Genomic DNA, 24,062 nt, shown 5'->3' on the forward strand with positions numbered 1-24,062 from the left:
TATCTCAAAATATAAAGGTAGTTTTGTCTTGTACTATTTCCAGTGACCAGTAATATTCTGGGGGAAAAAAAAAGAAAAACAAAGAAAAGAAAAAAAAGTGTTTAGAAGAACCATTTAGCTGACATTATATGGCAATAAATTTGCTTTTGAGAGCAGAACCTAGACAATTAAACTATTTGTATATGTTTTGCATTTCTTTGTTAAAAAAGAGAAAAGATAAGAAAAATAAACAGAATATATAAGGTAAAAAAATACCCTTTTTTTTAAATTCAAGGGGATGAAGTTCTAGAATGGAATGGTAAACCCCTGCCGGGAGCTACAAATGAAGAAGTTTACAACATTATTTTAGAATCAAAATCAGAACCTCAAGTTGAAATTATTGTTTCAAGGCCTATTGGGTAAGGCTAAAAAAACTTACTTTTTAAGTTTAGTAAATTACATGTATTAGCAGGGTTTTAAAAAGAATTTTATACATTCATACAGTACATGTTAACATGGATAGTTTTTTCATCAATTATGGGCATACATGTTAGATTTTTTAAATTTCTTAATTTTTTAAACTAGAATACTGAATTTTCTCCACTACATTTTAGAAGCTCCACAATTTAACAATTGTAATACCAAAAGTTTTGATATGTATTTTTCACAAGTGAAGTATAAAGTAAAAGTATTTTCTTTTAATGGCAGAACTATTTATTTTTAGTAATTCTAATTTAATAAGTGGTATTTCCTTTAAAGGAACCACTAGCAAACTCCTCTTGTAATATTTAAATGTTAATAACTTCATATGTCTTCATGAACTTTTTTATTATTCCACTGAGGATAGAATATTTTTTCTATATCTTTACCCATGCGTAGTTTAACTTTATTTAAAATGAAGCAAGAAGTATTAAATATTTTAACATTTTAATTCTTCATAATAATTGGTGTAATATTTTTAAAACCTCAATTTTCAGCATAATTTAATTACCTACAGACAATGGGAGATTTACTATATCTGTGTATAGCTTTCCCCATATTGTTAGCTTTTTCTGGCAAACCCATAAAGTCCAGAATAAATATTCATTTTGCCAGTCTATAATTTTTGGAAGGCATTTTGAACTGTCTCATTAAAGTTGGCTTAATGTTTGAATGTGTTCTTGAAAATAATTCTTTTTTTACCTATTCTCCAAGATATTATAGAGCCATTAATTCAAGACTTTTTTGTTGAAAGAGTGATAACCTTAAATTTTTGTTGCCCTCATGAATATATGTCAATGCAAAACATACAAGAAAGTATAATTATAATTCTCAAAGAATGAAAATGTATGATCATATACCAAAGAATAATATTAATATATAAAACTCTAAAATAAGGGCAAGCTTGAAACCAATTTTAAGTGGTGATTATTAAGAATGAAGACATTTACAGAAGTATTGTACATTTCCATGTAGATTTTTAAAATAACAACACTATAATTTATGCTAGTTTTCCATGACATATGTTCTAGTGCTGAGGTAAATAAGAGGCTGAAAAAGAGGTAAGTAAATTGGAAAATGAATCAAAAGTATAAAAATTAAAATTTAAAATCAAGCATTGTGCACATTGCACATACTTTCACATGTATAGTGGTTTAAAAGTAATCAGCTAAAATATGATTGATTCATGGTGACTTACAAAAGTTAAAGACAATTAAAGTAGACTGGAATAACATTATTTTTACTTTGTATGAAAACTGCTTAAGAAGTAATCATTTGCATAGCCAAACCCTAAAGGATCATGGATTATGGAATGCAAAGGAATATGTAATACAAAGATTATAATTGAATAATAATCAAAGCTACATCAACATTATTAGAACCCTAGAAGAATAATTCTAGCTATGTGTTAATAATTATGTTAAATGTAGTTGAATTTAGCAACTATAATTTAAAGCAGAGTGCAAATATTTATTCATAACTTAGTGGCATAGTGATTTTAGGAATCATTCCAAATATATCTTGCATACACATTTATCAGCATGGTCTAAGAGGCAGCAGCCATCTTGAGGTATTGACCATTTTTGTGACTCCACCAAATACAATATCCTTTACTTTTATGCTTATAATTGTTATTCAAATTACTCTGCCACCTAACTTGTGAGTAGAAGTAATTAAGAAGTCTTGTGTAAACATCAAGTGGAAATTTCATGCCTGAAAATATTACTAAAGTAATTAACATAAATAAATTTGATTCATAATCACTTAAATTTTTTTTCAACAACTTTCCTCGCCATCATTCTTTCATAGACACATAAAATTCAAAGTCTGTACCTGGCTCTAGAGTTCCAGATTCTAATACAGGACTATGAAGTTGATTTTTGAAGAATTCATAGTATCTGAAAAATGATTGTTCCTGGATTTTTTACAATTTACTCTTATTTGCTTAAATGAATTTAGAAAAAGATGCCAGAAGATAAATAGGTGGTCTTGTATCTTAAGTAATGTAAATTAGTCTATTAATTATAAATTCATATAAATGATTTATTTTATTTAAAATGTTAGTCATACAAAAATATATAATAAAATATATTTTATAAAACACACAGCATAGTGTGTATTGTCATCTGTAAGAAGTATAAATTGTAGGTGGTTATGAAGATTACTTTACACAAAAAAGCGAAAATGAGGAGTCCAGAGAACAATCAGAGAAAGGTGTTTTTGTTTCCATTCCCCTGAAAAGTGAAAAGAAAATCAAAGTGAAGTTAGGTCCCAAGGTAAGTGGTTAGAAATTCTTAAATATGCTGATAATTCTGTTGGCACTAGCTCACTCCAGTCTGCTTTAATATGTCATGTTAATATTTGCATACTGTTAATCTCCTTCAATTAATACTAAAATATCTTTGGAAAATGAGAGGTAAAGTAGTCCTATGCAGTACAATACCCAAGCCAAGGTGATCCAGGGTTCTTAAGGTCACAGTGGGTAATGGCTTAAGCTGAGGTTATATTAAATATTTCTTCAGAGTAATTTGTAAGTGTGGCAGGAATGGGTGTTCTCACAAGTCACTTTCTACCCATACAATAAATAGCCATATATTTAGCTAACTTCAGTATAGAGATTTGAATCTCTATAAAGGGTATATATGTGTATATGTATTATATATTCACATATATAAAATATTTTGGCTTTTTTGTTGCAAGCTTGAAACATTTTTAATTTCCAAAGCAATTCATTCTTTTCATTTTATTAACTTTGCCCATGATATTCACCATATCATTTTATTATCAAGATGTTTCCATCTCTTTCATTCAGTAAACTCTTTCAGATGTGTTTGTAAAGCATATTACTGATTTGTAAAATTTGTGTCATTTTGATTTTCTAGAACCGAAGTAAAATATTACCTTTAACATTTTTTTATTTCCAAAACCTGCTGTTTTGGTAGTAAAAATATTGTGGTGATTTTTGCCACAATATTAATCTGATTGTTGTCATGTTAAAATGTTTTGCTATTAAATATATAAAAACTTATTTTTATTGCAGTTTTTTTTGTGTGGTGTTTGACATTCATGTACATTAGTAGTTACCTTAATATTAATAGTAACTTCTGTTCATTTCCACACCTGTAAAGACCCAAAAGGAGTTTTTACATCACATAAGGTGACTATGATTGCCTCAGGCAGGGTAGTTCAGCTAATCAGATTTTCACCATAAACTGTTTCTTTTAGTGACATTCCCCGGATTCCTGAAAGCTCCCACCCTCCACTGGAGTCCAGTGAGTATAAGATTTCTTTTGTTATTATAAAATGTATTGAACTAATTGAAAAGTAAAGATTTACCATTTCTTTAGATATTTGATTTAAGGAATTTCTATTACTGTACTAAGGATGTCTACACTGATGCCAGAAGTTGGCAATGATGGTATTCATTGGAAACCCAAAGAAGTTCTACTTTACTCTAAGATTTTTCTTCTCTTTTTTTAAGAGTTATACAAAACTCTTTACTGTCAATACTATTCTGCATCATGACAGGATGCTCACAGAATTCAATTAATATACCAGTAATAGTTCTGTTTGCTCCACGTAAAAATTTATTTGATTGGTAACCAGCTCAGTCTCATGATCAGTCTAGTGAAGGAACTGCATATATCGCAAATATGCATATAACTGCATATAACTGCAAATAACTGCATATAATATGCATATAACTGCATATAACTGCAAATATGCATATAACTGCAAACTGCATATAACTGCATCACCTGGCCGGTATCATCATGGAAGTGAATGGGTGGAGTAGAAATAAACTTAACTGAACATAATGGGGTCCAGAGATTGAAACTAGAGGGTTGAAAGAATTATCTGTACGGGAATTAAAGTCACTCTGGATGAGAGAAAAGGATACTGTGTGCAATAATATGTAGACAAATAATGAAGTTTTCAATGATAATGCAGAAATGACTCCAACATTTGCCTTGCAGTGAATGGACATTAAATTAATACTTGGACTTGATTCACCAGGTGTTATTGCAGAACCCAACTTATAGAAATAGAAAATACAAGGTGATTTAGGGGAAACCAGAAATGGTGACCAGAAGGGAGAAGAAAATATATGAGTAGGATAAACAGGGAAACAGAATAGGTTAGCATATAAAAATGCATGCCGTTATGGTCTGCACACCTGCTAGAGATGGTCCCAAATTTGGCTTAGAGCTTTCTGGTGACCAATGCAAAGAAGGAAATGGGGCTATTTGCATAATTTATAGGATTAATACGATTTTTAAAAACCTGATTACTATAATATTAGAAACAAACAGCTTATTAGAAGCAACAATATTCCTGTTCCGAGACCCGAGGGAAAAAATAATTCTAAATATACCAGGTAAAAGAGACATAATAACAAAGACTTTTATAGAGCTGTCTCGTAAGTTAAAAGTCTTTGGAGGACACAAAATGATGCTGTAAGACTTAATTTAGACTTAATTATGAGTACTGAAAAAACTGTGTGGCTTGCATACCCTTAGGCAATTCTCCACAAATAGTATTCGTCAATGAAGATTTACTAAGTTTTGAATGGCTGTGAGTTCAAGGTTATACTTACTGGGGAAATAGCATTCTACAGATATTATATACTGCTGTATGTGTTAGGGTACATTTTAACAATGAAGAGCTTCATGGGAGTGACTGAGAGGAGAACCAGCTTCCTCCATGTAAAGGTGAAACAAGACACTTGTGAATTACTAGAAGCAGCATTCTCAGAGGTTCAAGAGATTCATTTATAAAATCAAAACTAAGAGAGATGGTATATCTGATTTTAAAACGATGATGAAATCTAAGTTTATGTGTGGCTCATAAATTATATATGCATTCATTTTAATTTCTCAGTAAGGACAGTTCATAATATATGGTCTATTATCCAAGATAATTAACCTAACAAGCATCATCTTCCTTATCTCTGAAGCATGATGCCTTTACATATGTGAAGTTATATGAGAACCTATACAATACAAAGCCCTCCAGAAATGTAGATCAATACTTCCCAATTGAAACAAATAACAACATTTTGTTCCATCATTTTACATATCTTTAAAATATGCAATTAACCAAAGATGACGAATAATAACTTTCTACAACTATTCCGTTAAAATTAGGTGCTATTATCAATGGTATTAATTATGGTTTTATATAAATAACAGATGTATTTAACTTTTTATAAAAATGATTTATTTCCTCCACTTACAAATACTACTTAGATTTTTTTTTTTTTTCTTATTTTAGGTTCAAGTTCCTTTGAATCTCAGAAGATGGAAAGGCCTTCCATTTCTGTTATTTCTCCAACAAGTCCTGGAGCTCTGAAAGATGCCCCACAAGTCTTACCAGGGCAACTTTCTGTATGTATTTTTTGTACATGTTGGAGACCATTAGTATTTGCTCACTGTCTGAGCCTATCTTTAAAAATGTCTAGCTTTTCTTGAAGCCCACGATAAATACATAGTCACTTGATAACATAATCTATTCAATCAGAGTTTTTCATGCATTTTTTGGTTATTTATTTATTCACATATTTATTCAGAAATATTTATTGAGTGCCTACAATGTGCCAGATGCTCCAAACATTAATTGATAAAGTATAACATAGGTAAATAAAGAATTCATTATTTTTGGTATGCTATTAATATATAAAAGTTTCTAAGATAAATATTTGTTTATACATAATAATTTTAGAAAGTCATGTTCTAGTTACTTAATAACCTTATTAGCCTAGAGCCTGAGAAATCCAAATTAAAATTTTTTTTTAACTTCCTAAAACTTTTGGTAAAATTCTTCATTGCCACTGATAGAACTCTGAAAAAGCTATCATTTTCCTTAATGTCACTCTATTATGTGATCAGGAGAAAGATGGAGAAAAGAAACTATGGTTCATTATTATGAAGAGCCACAATATGGTAGAAAATGGGATGTTTGTATTAATAATTTAAAGACTTCAAATTATTATAATTTGCTTCAAATTATTCTATAAATAGTGATCTTTTGCTCTTTTGGTGATATGTGGATTTCTACAGTTGCTCTTTGCTGCTCTTCTCTTGGTTTTAAAGAGACAAAGAAGAGAAATGTGAGCTTACTTCTATTTTCAAAACCTGTCCTGGTTTTAACTTCTACTTTTGGTATATTTAATGTCTTTTCATACACATTGTGTTTATTTTATCTGCCCTGCCATCTTTTTTTCTTTCAGTATGTGTGTAAATCTCTCATACTCTCCACTTACATTTAAAAAGGGATGAAAATCCATCTTGGTTTTGTGAAAAACACATCTCTAGTATTAATCGGGAGCCAGGGAGATGGGTTCATACAGATCCAAGTTTGAATTCGTAATCTGTTCCTTAGTATGAAAAACCAGTCTCAGCTGGGCATGGTGGCACGCCTGTAATCTTAGCACTCTGGGAGGCCAAGGCGGGAGGATCGCTTGAGTTCAGGAGTTCCAGAACAGCCTGAGCAAGAGCAAGACCCCATCTCTACTAAAAATAGAAAAATTAGCCAGGCATGGTGGCCTGTGCCTGTAATCTGAGCTACTGGGGCAGGCGGGGGGTTAAGGAAGGAGAATCGCTTGAGCCCAGGAGTTTGAGGTTGCTATGACCACAGCACTCTAGCCCAGGTGACAGAGTGAGACTCCGTCTCAAAACAAAAACAAAAAACAAAAACCAGTCTCATGTTAAATTAGCTTATTTTGTTATAATGACTCTTAAGTTTGTTCCAACATACACCCATCAAGAACAGATGTTTATATTTCTTATTCAACCATAAAATCAAAAGTAATTTCTAAATTAAAGGAAAAAAACATTAAAGTTAACATTGTTAAAGGTGTTAACACCACTGCTAGCATGAATACTGCACTGATTGCTCAGATTCTGATTCTTAGGAGTTTGACAATGGTATTTCAGCATGCTATTTCACCATTTTTCTAAGTCTAACTATCATAAAATCTTAGTAGAAATATCATTTGGACCTCACCAAATAGTTAGAAGTAGTTTGAAGGTCTCATTTATGTATTGTGCCCTCCTTTGTTCTTGCCCCCTTTTCTCATGAAAATTAGCCTACTATAGGTTAACTATAAAACTTAAATGAGAAAAATGCCAGAAAACACTTAGTAGTGCCTTTTATAAAGTAAGCCCATCATAAATTTGTTTCCTGATCTTTTCCAACTCCTTGTATATCATATTAGGTTATTAAATGTGAAATGTCCAATTTCCTTAAGTACTAAGTTTGACAGTTGATATTTGTGACGTTTCCCTTTGACACTTCTTGTTTTATTTTTATTGTGAAGCTGCATCCTCAGTCTTTCAAACCCACAGTTTGGCTTGCGATTATCTTTCAGATTTTTTGTAGAGTAATTCTTGTGAAGCCATGGATATGTCAAAAATTTATATTATCATCGAATATAAGTTCCATCGTGGAACCAGTGCAGCACAGATAGCTCTAAATGTCAATGAAGTGTTTGGGAAGAATGTGACTAATGAATGCATAGTATGTCAATGGTTTTAGAAGTTCCGTTCTGGTTACTATAATCTTGAAAATGAGCCACATGGGCAACCTGAGACCAAGGTGGATGATGATGAGCTGAAAGCTGTAGTGGAAGCGAATCCACCTCAACCTACGTGTGAATTAGCAGCAAGGTTTGATGTTATTTTTCCAATATTGGACCATTTGAAACAAATCGGCCAGGTAAAGTTGTTGTATAGATGGGTACCACATGAATTAAAGAGCATCAGAAGAGAAATCATCTCGAAGCTTGCCTTTCTTTGCTGTCACAACATAAATGTGAACCATTTCTACACAGTATTGTTATGTGTGATGAAAAATGGATTCTTTTTGACAATCGCAAGCATTTGACACAATGGTTGGATAAAGATGAAGTGTCGAAACACAGTCCAAAACTGAATACTCTTCAGAAAAGACTAATGTTGTCTGTTTGGTGGTGCAGGGCTGGTATTATCCACTATAGCTTCATGAATCCTGGTCAATCCATTACAGCAGAAGTCTACTCCAACCAATTGGACAAAATGATGAGGATGCTTGCAATTAAGCAGCAGAGATTGGCCACTAGAGACAGGCCAATTCTCTTGCAAGACAACACTCGACCACATGTCACACAAACAATAGCACTCAAACTATAGGGGCTAGACTTGGAAACTCTCTGTCATCCACCATATTCACCAGACCCTGCACCAACTGACCACCACTTCTTCCAGGCTTTGGACCACTTCTTGCAAGGAAAACTATTCAATTCTCAACAAGCTGTGGAAAACACCTTTTGAGATTTCATCACCACTTGCTCTCCAGGCTTCTTCCCTGCTGGCATAAACAAGCTACTGTTAAGATGGCAAAACTGTGTCAATAGTTTAGGTGCATCTTTTGATTAATTGTACTACTTCTTGTTTGAGATATAATAAACTAAACTTTTGATTCTAAATTAGACATTTCATATTTAATGACCTAATATTTCTAATATTGAAACTATTTTATCTGAATTACCTTTGGCACTAGAAAAAGCATTTAGCCACGCTATAACAATTAAGACATTTATAATCAACAAACTCATGTTTAGCGTTTAAAAACAAGGATAATTATTTCAATATCCTGCTCTTCTCTTAGTTTTTTAAAACAGTTTTACCGTTAGTTTTATTTTTATAGTATGATATATGAGAGTATACATTAACATTGCAGGCCTACCAGTTGTAAGTTATGTTTAAAGTGCTCAGAGAGAAAAGTCAAGTTCTAACGGGGTATACTTTCAAATTGGTATTCTTTTCAGAAATATCTTTAATTCTACTGAATTGTAATTCTTTCTTCAAATATTATTTTATGTAAGTTGTAATACTTCATGGTTTTTATAAAAAATAATTCCTTTCTGCATTGCTTTTAGGTGAAGCTGTGGTATGATAAAGTGGGACACCAGTTGATCGTAAATGTTCTGCAAGCAACAGATCTACCCTCTAGAGTAGATGGGCGTCCCAGGAATCCCTATGTAAAAATGTATTTTCTTCCAGATAGAAGGTAGTGAATAATATTAGAAAAAAGTATGCTAAAATCTATACTAATAGAAAAAGTAGCATTTCCTCTTTTGGTATATGTTTTGAAAATGTGATAGCTAACTCTCTCTGAGGAATAAGCTACATTGTACCTGAAAAAAAATCCCTCAAGCCTTGTATTTATTTGAAATTAATCTGCCAATTTAAAAAAATGTCCTTGTTTATACATATGTTAATCTTTGATAGTGACACATTTATAATATACCTTTGTGTGTCATTATCTTAACTACTGATTATATTGTAAATGAAATTAGAATATTATTACAGTCTTAGACTTTTAAAAAGTTATAAATTAAAAATAGTAAAAATACCAGTGGCAGTATTACATGTAACTACAGTAGATGGCAGCATATACTTGTTTTTGCTTTCTCATTTACAAAACATACTTATTTTTCAGTGATAAAAGTAAAAGGAGGACAAAAACAGTAAAGAAAGTACTAGAGCCAAAATGGAATCAAACTTTTGTCTATTCACATGTACATCGTAGAGATTTTAGAGAACGAATGTTAGAAATAACTGTATGGGATCAACCAAGAGTGCAAGAAGAAGAAAGTGAATTTCTTGGAGAGGTGATGTATATTATAAAGATTCAATTCAAATACTTAATGAAGTTCTTGTGATATCTATTAATTATGATTGCTTTTATGTTACGTTTTGGTAAAGGTCCTTGACTTATTTGAGAATTACCCTTTCAGATCCTCATAGAGTTGGAGACAGCGCTTTTAGATGATGAACCACATTGGTATAAACTTCAAACACATGATGAATCTTCACTACCTCTGCCTCAGCCATCACCTTTCATGCCAAGGCGACACATTCATGGAGAAAGTTCTAGCAAAAAACTACAAAGTAGGTTAAGGTCTTTTTAGTTACCAGAAAATAATTATGTTGTAATGATGAAATTCAAGGTCAACATTCAAGACATTTTTTCAGATGTTTTATTAGAGATCAAAGTATTAGAAAATTATTCATCTATATGAAGAAATTCAACGAAATTATTTTCTCCATTTCACAATGAAAATAATATAGATGGTATAGTAGAATAATTTCAGAGCTGAAAGCTGAAAATCTCTAAATTACAATTCTTGCACAGGACTGGTTGTGTTGTTGATTGGTTAACTCACAGAATAATTTCCAACGTCATTGATGGATTGCTAAGTGTAGGGTCTTAATAACTTCATAGTTCATGGGTATTTTTAGTATTATTTACAAAACATATGTTTAAAACATTAGGAAGTATGTTTGTTGTTATTTTTGCAGTAATTGGGAAAAATTATTTATCTCTACGTATTTTTGAGTTACGACTCATTTAACTACTGAAACTTAGGAGCCTCGTTTTGGTAATCTGAAACCAGATTTTTTTTCTCATGTAATTGGATATTTCATGTTAGTGATTCCCTGATCAGTCATTTCCTGATAATTAATGTTTAATGAAGTATAATGACTAATTTTGGAAGCTAAACATAAATATTTTATAAAAGACTCTTACTGATGCCCTTTCCACAATATGGACTCCATAGAACTCCAGACAAGAAAGGTCTTTTTGAACCTTTTCACTCAGCCTCATCCTCTCTGAACTGCAGAGGACACTTAATTGTGTAGAAAATATTATACTATATACACTTTTGCTATAGGCTTTTAATATGATATTTTTAATTGAAGAATAATCTGAAATGTCAAAATCTTACTCTATAAAGTCTCTTTGTTATGTCTTTAGTGTGATGTTATAAGGAGAAAATACTGAGAAAATGTTATCCTTAGAGAACAAACATGTCTTTAAAAAATAGCTCAGAGTTTACTTTGTATTATTCTTGTTCAAAAGTATTTGAGTAGTAATGTAATTAGCTTTTTAAAAAATTTGACCATGTCCTTTACATTTCATAAACCAACCAGACACAGAGGTATCTGTTTGCCTTACTGTTGTGCAGGATCTCAGCGAATCAGTGATAGTGACGTCTCAGATTATGAGGTTGATGATGGTATTGGAGTAGTTCCTCCAGGTGCGTGGGTGAAGAGCATGGCCCTGCTTCACTGTGCTGCTTTGCTTGTTTTCACTGTCAACTTCCAGACTTCCTACGGATACTAAACCGAGGATTTATAGCACAGAGAAATCAGTATTATATTATTCCATGGTGACTTGCGTTTCAAATTGTTAAGAAAGCTTTAAATGGAGTACTCTTTATTAATTAGCCTCCCCACTTATTTGATTTAGTCAGATTCTTCCTTAGAAGTGTGGCTAGCTAGATGAAACAAATCATTATTTCACAATGCTCTGCGCATAAGTGAAAATATGAATTTCATTTTGAAAGGATATGGTTAATTTTATTAAATAAAAATTCCATTCTCCTGTGTTTTATATTGTATTTCTATGATTTTTCTTCCTTCATTTCTGATAATAATGTAGCCTTCCATGGAATATACTGAGAAAGATGCATGGCAGGGTTTAAAACTGCATGTGGCATGGCTATAACTTTTAATGCTTTTTGTGATGTGTTCACCACTAATTATACCTAGAATGTGTGTGTAGTTTAAAAATAAGAAAATGTTTTAGAAGGATTCAGTATTCACTTAAAGTCAACATCTTTTTGTCATTGTATAAGTTAGTAAAGTTTTATGATGTCATGCAGTTTAAATGTTTCTCATATGACTTTTGCCAGGAAAATGTGTAAAATCAAATATTAAAGGCTTGCTTTCTTGGCACTAATCCTATACTATTTTCTCAATTTACTAATGAAAAGATTGTAAATATTCAAATAAAAAGAAATTAGAGAGACAATCCTTAGATATACACATATGAATTATTACAAGCAGTTCTTCAAGACAATATTGACAAATTTCCCCTTAATTTATGTGATTTCTCAGATGGGAATCCCCCCATTTGAGGGCATTGGTTTTGATAAAATTGGTAGATTCCACACGACTGAGTGTAAGTTCACAATTTGGAGAGATGCTTGCGACTTTATTAAAACTGGGAGAAAATTATGGAGAGTTCTCTAAAATCAGGCTTTATTTGCTCCCTTTAATTCAAAGAAAATATTCAAAGTCCCTGATTGTATATGCCCTAAAGAAGCTGAAAAGCTCAACTCAAAATGTTCTACCACTGCCAAATTTTAAACTTTCTAATACTTTACATTTTTAGAGTGCAGAATTCTAAGATTTGTTTGATATATTTACTATCTTTTCCACTTAGGGAAATATAGCAGGTTCCGAAAGCAGTTGAGACAACCAGAGCTACATTTTATTAACTTTGTAGTCATAACATTATTGTTATTTAAAATAAATAATTTTAGCTGCTTTAGAATAAAAATAACCATATACAGAGTGCCCTCATCTTAGGTGAGGCATCTGGTAACCTCAAATTTTCAGAGCATTATTGCAATTCAGAAAATGGGAAAAAATTTCTAATTCTGCCTCAATTAAAACGTTGAGATTAGCCTAAAATTGTTCCATTCCATTCATTTGTTTGAAGGTAGACTACATGTTGTCAATAATAAACACATGAAGAAAACCAAATTATTATAAAAAGAAAAGAACTAAAATGCATATTTATTTGGGATCATTTTGTATAGAGTCAAATGTTATAACTTTGAATATTATATCATATAAATGACATTCAAAACGACTTTGAGTCACCAAAATAATATACATTGCCTTTAGTATACTCTATAAATTCAGAACTTACTAGTGAAGTCTAGGAAAAGTTACATTAAAAGTTGTTAATAGGCCGGGCGCGGTGGCTCACGCCTGTAATCCTAGCACTCTGGGAGGCCGAGGCGGGTGGATTGCTCAAGGTCAGGAGTTCGAGACCAGCCTGAGCGAGACCCCGTCTCTACTAAAAATAGAAAGACATTATATGGACAACTAAAAATCTATATAGAAAAAATTAGCCGGGCATAGTGGCGTATGCCTGTAGTCCCAGCTACTCGGGAGGCTGAGGCAGTAGGATCGCTTAAGCTGAGGAGTCTGAGGTTGCTGTGAGCTAAGCTGACGCCACGGCACTCACTCTAGCCTGGGCAACAAAGTGAGACTCTGTCTCAACAAAAAAAAAAAAAAAAGTTGTTAATATATAAAAAGTTTTAGGATATCACTTGTTTCCCTAAAGTCCCTTGGTAGTAATAGGATAAAAGAGGAATTAATTTCTATGTAAATACAAAAATATCCAAAAAAAATTAATTACACACTTTTAACAGAAAGATGCCAAAATTCTCTAACATGTATTCATAATAATTAATTATACAAAATCTACTTACATATCTTGAATATTCATTGAAATCTTGAAATAGTGCTCTCAAGTCAGTATTGGCCTTCTATAATTATTGTATAATTGGTACCAAATGATAATTTAAAATGTGTAAATAAATCAAGCCTTGGATAAATTATCTTTAAAAACAGCCTTTTTAAATAATTAACTACATAGCATATTCACTACCTGTTAATTTATTTATTTATTTATTTATTTTTTTTTTTACCTGTTAATTTAGTTGGTCTCTTTCTAGTCTTAAGAAAAGCTTTTTATACACAAAACAAAATTACTATTTTTTGATAATAGACAAAAAATTAAAGCATATGAACATATAAATTATGCAGTTTATGGTTATTAAGCTAATGTTTTCACAGAGTAACAGAATGGTTGAGCTTCTTTGGTCTCGGCATTGTCAAATGGCATTTGATGAAATATTTAAAGACATTTCTCATACATTAAACTTAGTCATAAGATCATGAATTCACAACAAATAAACTGCTGGAGGATATTAGACTGCCTTTAATTTAAGTGATGTTTCATGGCATATTTTTAAAATAATACAGGAGTTATGAAGTAAAAAATGAAGAACAGTTTTAGCTGCCCAGTTAAATTTAAAGTTTTCATGATTTGTTTATATTTTATGTAGTTGAAAATATAATTATATTTTTCTTTGGCCACATAATTTTCTATTTTTCTTGCAATGATAGAAAACAATTGCCTTTGTGAAAAAATTTTAAACTCTAAACTGTTATGGTTTTAAGATTACTGTTTTATTTTAACCAAATCAGAGATGATATAAATCTTTTTACTTCAAGGAAAAAGTGGCTGTTAGAATTTATTTTTAATTACAATTATGTTAACTGTATTAACTTAATTATGCTAATAATTAACATAATTGTGAAATAAATTCAGATGTCCAAAGTAGACGGTTGCTTCTTTAGGAGGATTAATTTTCTCTACATCATTGTCATAGTCATCTCCATTCACATACTATTAACATTTGAAAATTGCAATATTATCTGTGGTTTGCAAAATTCATGGTCAGTATAAGAGTGAAGATCTGCTACTCTTTTTTGTAAATTAAAACTGGTGTGATATTTTTATTTTCTTCATTAAAATTGATATTATGTAATTTTTATTTTCTTACTAATGAGGCCATCAGCAATTCAACTAAAATATTTTTTCCTTTAGTAGAAAAATTCAAATAAAGAATTTATTTAAGTTTAAAGAGACACCAAATTTCTAAGCATTGACTTGCACGTTAACTCTAGTTCACTGTTAAGTGCTTGGCTTGTGTTGTTGAATAGTCACTAACTCATTCATTCTGTAAATTAAAATAGTGTACCACTTCATCATAATGTCTAAAGCATCAACAGTCATATTCATAGTTGGTATCTCCATAGTACCTTTGAGCCAAACTGTAACCTGTTTTTATGCATGTATATGTTACACTCTGTGTACGTATACTTAATACTTTTGAAGATCGGGTTAATAATACTGATTGCATGGCATTTATTCTTAATAGGTCAATGGCTGCTTTAATATAATTTGATGTCTCCACATTAGTGCTTGCATTATGGAAGCATACTGACTAAGTTTTTTCTGTGTGTACTCTCACCAGTAGGCTATAGGTCTAGTGCTAGAGAAAGTAAATCTACAACATTAACTGTGCCAGAACAGCAAAGAACAACTCATCACCGCTCACGTTCAGTATCTCCTCATCGCGGCGATGATCAGGGAAGGCCGCGTTCACGTTTACCAAATGTGCCATTACAGAGGTAGGCTTTAAAATGGGCTCAGTGTCCCTGACAGTACATTTTTATTCTAATACCATGTCAATTGCTGCAAGACTCTAACTGAAATGAAATCATGGTTTGGTCAATCAAATTATTTTTCCAGAATCATTTGTGGGCAAAATGCTTTTTTAGTCTACCCAACTTATACAACAGTCTATTCGTCAATCTCAAGAAATTCCCCACAGAGTGGAAGAAGTTTATGTCCCAAGCATAGTTTTTGAGTAATTGTCTTGTATTCTATTTGCTAGTTTTCTCTCTTGTTAGGGTAAGTTGTATGGTAATGAATCAGAACTGTGGAGGGAAATGACGAAGACGATAATGTTAAGAGGCAGAATGGATTTTTAGGAAGTTTAGGATTATCTCTTTGAAGCACTTTAAATGCTACAAAACATAAATAAAACATATGGTGTTCTATTTCATTTTATTCTGAAACACACTTCTGAAATTATAATTAAATATGCAGATGAAAATTGTCCTTTTTGACAGAGGTGCAAAGGCAGGTTGGAGAAATGCGGTGTAGGCAAAACACTCATAGGGAATAAATACACTTAATTCATTGATAAAATAAGTTTTTGTTATGATGCCAACACTTTTCAAGCTATGTCTATTTGCAGATTACTGTAAATTCCTTCCCTTTAGTCTGTCTACCTGTTTTGGGAAGATGATACACATTGACACGCATACATTTTTTTAATCATTTTAGGAGTTTAGATGAAATTCATCCAACAAGAAGGTCACGTTCTCCAACCAGACACCATGATGCCTCCCGAAGTCCAGTTGATCATAGATCCAGAGATGTGGATAGTCATTATTTATCAGAACAAGACAGGTACTTGTCCAAATTATGATCTCGACATTATGAATTTTTTTCTGTTTATTCTGTTTTAATATATATGGATATTGTGGCATAGTACATTAGAGAGTAAAAGTATTTCATCACTCAACACTGACCTTCTGTCAAGGAACAATTGTTAAAATATTCTAGTAGAAATGTAATTCTAGGAAATATTTGGCTAATATTATATTGTTATAAATATTTTTTACAAAATCAAAATTTATATTTAGCCAGTTTTAAAGGTATAGCTTGTTGTTGACTTAGTGACCTAAATTATAGAAGGGAGTCTATCTAAGCAATTATCAAATATTTTATCTTTTGTGGGTCACAATGTTTGAGATGTTATTTATGTAATTATAAAAATTATGTTGTGTATTTAATTAAAAACATTTTGGATATGGGTCATCTGAAAGACAGTTGATGTTTGCAGAGTTTCTATAAGAACTGCTATAATAATTCATATAACAATAATGTTTCTGTTATATACCTCTTTTTTCATAAAATCTCTTTCCATAAAATGTTCATGAAATATAAAATATTGAGATGGATTCTTTCTTGTGTGTATATGTACCTTAGTTTATTTCTGCATTTATTTATGAACAAATGTTTTATGGAAATAATTACTATAAATCTATATTATGAACCTGTTGTTCTACATGCCCACAGACTTTCTTCTCAACATACTCATATACTTGTACAATTAGTCTGACCACATGCTCATGATCTGATTTAAGGTTTTATAATACCTTGTTGAATATTCTCTTCTGGCTTTTGAAGTGGAGAAACTTTTGGTGAGGAGTAGGGGAGTGACAGTAGTGCTGAATGATTTTTCGCCACGGAGTCAAGGACACAGGACCCAAGTAGATCTTCTTGCCTACATAATCGTCACCTTTCTATGGGAAGTAGGGCCATGACCTTCAAGCGTGGAATCACAGTGGGTAGCAGGAAGGGAATTACTCTGAGGAATAGGATTCCAGACTGCTCAGCTTGTGTTTAGTTGAGCGAGGGCCACTTTTGTCAACATTCATTGGGCCACTGTGAATTTAGGTGAGGAGGGAAAGCAAAGGGCTTCCTGACCAGGCCAATCAATATAGTGAAATTAATTTGGATATAGAAAAAGTATCAGTTTTAAAATAAATAATTCTAATCAAGTATATTCTTAGTTAATAAGAAACATGATATTGCATTTTTAGAGGCTATAAAAGCCAACAAAATTATCATGTTTTAAGTTGCTAAAAAGAAATTAAAAACTTTTAAGGTTCCCATCAGTATCAGAAAGGCCAAATTTATAGTATTTTTAAAAAATGCTTAAACGTCTATAATTGGAAATAGACTTCTATATCTTATTTGGGGAAGGTTTATTTTTGTTTTGTTTTAATATTCTATAAAATCATTTTGAAATACAATAGCAAATCAGCGACAGCTAGGACTTCTACCATAATGTTTGTATTTTATTGTTTAAATTTTTTAAATGCTGTCATGTTTATTTTTGTTTAACCTCTCAAGCAAATATGCTAGTGCAGACAATCTGGTTTCTTCCCTTTTCATGTTTTCATTGGCATACCATTGGCATAACCCATGTGTCATAATTTATCTGTTTCACTCACCACCCATCCTGTTTGTGCAGTGAGCTTCTTATGCTGCCCAGAGCAAAACGAGGACGAAGTGCAGAATGCCTACATACTACCAGGTAAATACAGGGATTTGGTTATGGTAACTTGTGTGTGATGACTCTTTTTCCATTCTATTATTCTTCCGTCTCTCCCTTAGTGGTATTATTACAAGTAGGTAAAATAAACTCCCCAAGTATTCAAAATTTGTCTTGTTTAGATGGAGGTTGTGGAAAAGGTTCCAAATATATTTCAATTCTGATCCAACAGACTACTTTGCTATCTGTACATTCAAAACCCAGAGACTGATGGGGCTCTGTGGGACTGTTTTCACAGTCTTAAAACTAAGGAACCAATTTCTGCAATTAAAATTCTGAATGCTCACTGTGAGCACACCCAACCTCCTGTCTAGTCACATTCCTGTCTAGTCACAAGAGGTCTGATTTTCTGTGTATGGCATTGTTATTGTTTTCATGATTGTCATTTTGATGTTTTATCCTTTTTTATTTCTTTTCGGAATCCGCTGTTGTTTATATTCTGTTCACTTTTAATAACATCTTTGCCAGTTCGTCTTTAATGGCAGAGCTTCAGCTTCCTTCTTGATAAAGAGTGAGGATGTTTGACATTAACTTCTTAACTGCCCCAGCCCCACCAGTTCAGAAATACTGCAGTACAAACTTTCTCATAAAGGCATGTGACAAGATGATAGCTCTTTAGAAGTGAAGAGGAAAAGATATATAATTTTCACCTCTAAATTAGAGCTTATAGCCTCGTGCTTTATGTTAGTCTCGTTACACTTTGAATTTTATATCCAAAGTAAAACTCCTTACAGATTATTTAGAATATAGTTTATAAATATTTATTTTAATTTTGAAGCTAATATAAAAGGCAACAAAGTGGTAAGTCAGTGAAACCAACACACAAATTTTTATATAGTTTAGCCAATAAAAAGTAAGAGGAAAGAGAAGGAAAAAGATATAACTGCAATACCTGGGATGCAAAGACCAATGCAAGATTCATTGTGTCTGTGGAAGATGTGGTTCTGCTCAATAATGCAAACATGATTGGGTTTATAAGAATAGTTTGAACTTTTTACATGGTTAAAATTACTCTACTGATAACAAATGCCATGTTTGCTTAGAGTGCCACAGTAAAAAATGAGAAAATATTAGTTCTGCTTGCCACATGAAAAAAAAATATAAAATCATAAGTACTGTAAAAATCAACTTGAATTCTTTATAATGCTAAACTTTCCATGCTTGTTATTAGTTGTTCTTCCTGACAAATAATTTGTTAAGAATGGTTTGTTTACTAATTCTGGAAGTTCTCTAATAGTCCTGTATGTGACTACAACTGCACACACACAAAAAAAAACACTACAAAACAAAACAGACACACACAAAAAATTTTTATATTTATTAAGATACCTGGTGTGTGCCTGGCATCCAGTGTGTGAATATTTCTGGGATACTCACACCAGTAGTCTAAATATAATAGCTAAAGATATTTTTTCTTCCCCTTATTTTGTACTTGTAAAGGTGAAATATCAGGATATGCAAAATATGATATACTAATAGTTGCATACTTTTGTAGTCTTATCCTTAAGATTAAAGCTTTGCTAATAATTTTGAGCTCCATATATTCTTATTTAATAGACAGAATCTGTATGTTGACTTTGAATTCCTGATTTACACAAGTAATCATATTTATAGGTATACAAATTTAAAAATGAATGAGAGTTCAGCTGAGACAGATCCTGCCATGTTACTGATACTGCTACAATAAGATGGGAAGTGGAAGCAGAGTAGCCAAATGTGTAGAGCCAAAACATGTGTCACTAGTGTCTTCTCTTTCCCCTTTCTTCCTGATATTTGTTATACTAGCAGTATAAAAATGGCCTCATTTAACTGATTCCTCAACAACTGCTAATTGTAATTTTTATTAAAATCATAATTATAATTATAATTTTATTTCTGAGTTTTCAAAAGCTTCCCTTGCTTTCATTCCCTAATGTGTAATACCAAAAGTATGGAGATAGAGAAAACATGAGTTCAAATATATATATATATGTAATCTCTTCTGTATTTATACTCATGTATTTATAAAAGCATTTTACTTTTATCTGAATAAAAAATATATAAGAATATGTACATATAAATAACCACTGCTATATATGGATACATCAGTAATATAGTTTGATTTCATATAAATTACAGATATTTTTTATTAATATAACTATCTATGGCTGAAATTTAAAGCTTTCAAACTACATCATATCATGTTCACTTAGGACTTTTAAAAATAAAATCTGAGTATTTACTACTCTTCAGTAAACATAAGGAAAATAACATTTCTTAAGTATCAAGCACAATGTTAAGTATTTAATGTACTTTATCTCAATTTTCTGACAGTAATTATATGATATAAATATTACTATCCTCATTTTGCAAATGAGGAAAAATGCTAAGAAAGTTTAATTTGACAAATACTAGAGCAGGAATTCAAAACCAGTTCTATTTGATGTTTCCCCTAAACTAGTTTTTCCAAAAATACGTTATGACAATTGATCCTGAGATATTCCACCAGTAAAAGTTTGTGAATCAAATAGATTTTGGAAACTTTGCAAATTAAAGTCTCCCCTGGAGAGTTAATATACACAGTGTATTAAAGTCATGTACTAAAGAGATTATATCATATGGCTTCCAAATTATTTGTCAAACCCTTTATTAAACATATCCTGAAAAAGTGGTGGTGTACAGAAATGTTGTAACTGCCCTTCTGTGTTCTAGGTACCTTATACATGTTATCTCATTTAATTCTTACAGAACTCCTGTTCAGTGGATGTTATTTCTCACATTTTATAGACTTAGAAAACAGGCTTAGGGACTTGACCTGAATTATCCAAGTCTCGGTCAATAAGTGGCAAAACCAAGATGGGAACTTGGATGTTCAGTCTATAAATTTCATGCTATTTTCCAGTTTATTTCCCATTCTGCATTGATCCATGTTATAATGTTTCTAGAAAAAAAAAAAATCACTTTTGAAACAATTGCTTAAGTTTTATAGCAAACTGTCACTAAAGATATTTACCCAAGGTTAAGTGTTGAAAGGAAGACTCTATTGTCTATAAAGTAGGTTGAATCCTTAGTTCAGTAAAATTTGTCCTCAATTTGTATTTGAAAATGGTACTCTGGTACATTTTTAAACTGAAGCTTTAAGGGCTTTGCTTTAATTTGACAATTAGCATAAACATGATTAAACTAGTGGGGTGCTTGACATTTAGGATGTCTTTGGTAAATGTTTATTTCCTTCCCTATTTATCAAACTTTAAGCTGAAGTAGACAATGGATTTTCATAACCAGCAATTAAATTTGTAGAACATTATTAAATTATCAAAAAATTAACTGGACCCAGTTTTCCCTTAGTGGTGTAGGTAGTCCAAAAACCCTCATAGATTTTAAAGGAGTTCAGGTGAAGTTGGATATTGCCTATGCCATTTTCTGCCAATCCAAATTCACATTCTGGTTTGCATCTAATGCATTTCACTCAATTTCCAGTGATAAATCTTATGTGTGATTGGCTTTGGATCTAGAAGCTGATAAAGTGGAAGAACTTGCTCCTCTACAATCACTTGACCTTTTGTTCTTTCCTTTCTCTACTACAGTCCAGTACATTGACCAACCTTGTCCCTGGAATGCTGGTCAACTTTTTGCTTGTTATCAGAGAATTAAATCTGTTAGTCATATTTTAACTCCCAAATTACATAAATCATTTGATTTACCCTTTTAGCTAAGAGTTGTTTACTTCCATAGAAGCAGACATAATAGTAAATCAAGGATTGAATAGTAAATTTAAATGTAAGTTAATAATAATTCATAGAGTTTGGTTAGCAGATATTTTTCTAATTAAGGTAATTAAATTATAATTCTGAGTATCTTAACTATGAAGTCAGGTATCTATGGTTTCATATTTTAATAATCGTAATCCTGACTTCAAATAATTATTGTGGTTTTTCTGAGAGAAAAACACAAAAGATCCATCTATATAGCTTTATAGGCCTCCTACTTTCTTGATATCCTAGTAAAATTTGCTTTATATGTATTTTTCTGTTTCCTGCATGTTTGTGTTGCCACATTTCAGATACTTTGTTAGGCACTATAAAACATTACCGCCCAAGATGCCTTTATTACAGAACAGTTCTCACTGGAGTATTTACAGGTAAGAGCCATAACAGTGAGTTCAATTATAAACTAATCCCTAATCCCTTGCCTACTAAAAATAGAAAATTTTCATTCTAATAAAACATTAACATTTTCTTTTGGAATTAATTATACAATGAGAAACACTAAATTAATGATATCTAAAAATTGTTTTAATTATAAAACTTACTAATTCTAGAATTCTCTAAATGAAATCTAACTCAGATATCAAAATTTTACTTGTCTTGTTTGTCATTGACTTGTTGTGTTACATGTTGATTTTAATTATTTATTTCATTTTATTTTATTTTAATTTTGGATAACTTTAATTTGTGGAGCTCGATTCTGCCTGCATATACTAAGACAAAATCAGTGACTAGACAGGACTTTCCCCTTCATCATGAATGCTTTAACTCAAGAGTATTGAGATTTACTGATGATATATTGGTTAGGTAAGAACATCTGGAAATTATATCTTTCAATTCCCTTGTCTAGTGTTGTGAACCAAAAGAGTTGAGTCGTAAAATTATTTCTCCTCTAATGTCCTTCATTTTGTTTTGGTGTGGCATCTGTTCTTGGTAATGAAGTTTTAGGCATTTTGTTTTAGTGCTTCCTGTATCCAATTTTTTTCATGAGTAGGTGTGATTTAGTGTCATTTTTCAGTCTGAGATCCTTTTAAAAATTATGCAAAGTAATTTAAGCATAATCTTTGTTTAGTCTCATTTTCTAAACAAAATTTTGCACTGTCATTCTGTCAACTCTTTCACACCCTTATGAACTGAATCCCAGTGATTCTACATTTTGTGTAAAAGGGACATTATTTTATGCTTTACTCTCTAACATGGTCTTCCTTTCTTTGTTTTCTTTGTCTTTCTCTTCTACCACTGGATGCAATGCACTGGCACTAGTGAACTGCAGCCCTCCCTTGACAGGGCTAGGAGTGCTAGTACCAACTGCTTGAGACCAGATACTAGTTTGCATTCACCAGAACGAGAAAGGTATAAAATAAAGACTTTCTTAATTTCTTATCATTTGTACTAGTGATTTTTTTTTCCCAATCACTTTGTTTTGTTTCATGAGGGTCTCACAGGTTTATACATTCATGTTCACTTTGCTAATGGTCTACATCCCCCCCTCCGTGATTACATGTGTATATAGAAATATGTGTATGTGGATAAGCCCAAGGGTACACATACACATATTTCTATGAATGTTGTTGCAAATGATGTGATGTAATTTGTAACTGCTTCTGGCTGCTGCTTTTCCCCTTTTGTTGCTGTTCAGTCATTTTATTTACACACTACTCAGAGAGCCTTCAGTATGCTGATAATGTTTTAAGGTCCAGTGAGCTGTCTGAAGAGGAGGATCACTTTTCTATTAGTACTACTGACAAATAGTATTTATAGGCTTAACAACAATCTTCCATAAACTCAAAACAAGAAGCTATTTAAATAAAATACTTCCATTGTACAACTATATTCATTTTTAAGCAACCTAGTCTTTGATATAGAGCATGTTTTACATTAAGTTATATTTTGACAACAAAAATAGTATGTTAATGATAGATTTCTTGATGCCTTACAAAAATAAATTCATGTAATATGTATATATACATGTAATTTTGCTTAAAACTTTTAATTGATAATAATTACAATTGTATTTTAAATATATTCATCAATTATGTGTTATACTGTCTCCTAATTGTAAGCATTCAACTTTTCCCTTGTAATGGAACTTTCTATTCCAGTAAACAGTTATAATTAATAATCTTGGTTATAATTGCTATCTCTTTCAATTAGAAGTCATTCAGATGAAATTTGCATACTATTTCTTTACA

General features: G+C 31.6%; 1 protein-coding gene across 50 annotated transcripts in view; it reads left to right on the forward strand.

Moving 5' to 3' along the window:
- Window positions 1–24,062, forward strand: part of RIMS1 (regulating synaptic membrane exocytosis 1) — a 467,111-nt gene that overhangs the window by 310,397 nt on the left and 132,652 nt on the right. For 18 of the 50 annotated variants that reach the window (XM_069488776.1, XM_069488793.1, XM_069488786.1 and 15 more), the window contains 11 exons: window positions 275–398; window positions 3,685–3,731; window positions 5,734–5,846; window positions 9,377–9,507; window positions 9,940–10,111; window positions 10,238–10,391; window positions 11,471–11,542; window positions 15,407–15,563; window positions 16,285–16,410; window positions 18,044–18,106; window positions 23,134–23,223. In XM_069488776.1, the coding sequence (XP_069344877.1) occupies window positions 275–398; window positions 3,685–3,731; window positions 5,734–5,846; window positions 9,377–9,507; window positions 9,940–10,111; window positions 10,238–10,391; window positions 11,471–11,542; window positions 15,407–15,563; window positions 16,285–16,410; window positions 18,044–18,106; window positions 23,134–23,223 (1,249 nt within the window). Of the gene's footprint in view, window positions 1–274; window positions 399–3,684; window positions 3,732–5,733; window positions 5,847–9,376; window positions 9,508–9,939; window positions 10,112–10,237; window positions 10,392–11,470; window positions 11,543–15,406; window positions 15,564–16,284; window positions 16,411–18,043; window positions 18,107–22,166; window positions 22,245–22,563; window positions 22,678–23,133; window positions 23,224–24,062 lie in introns of all 50 variants that reach the window. The other 32 variants (XM_069488766.1, XM_069488778.1, XM_069488794.1 and 29 more) reach the window with 10 other exon arrangements.

Source organism: Eulemur rufifrons, chromosome 15 (genome assembly GCF_041146395.1).
Source record: "Eulemur rufifrons isolate Redbay chromosome 15, OSU_ERuf_1, whole genome shotgun sequence".
Taxonomy (NCBI): Eukaryota; Metazoa; Chordata; class Mammalia; order Primates; family Lemuridae; genus Eulemur; species Eulemur rufifrons.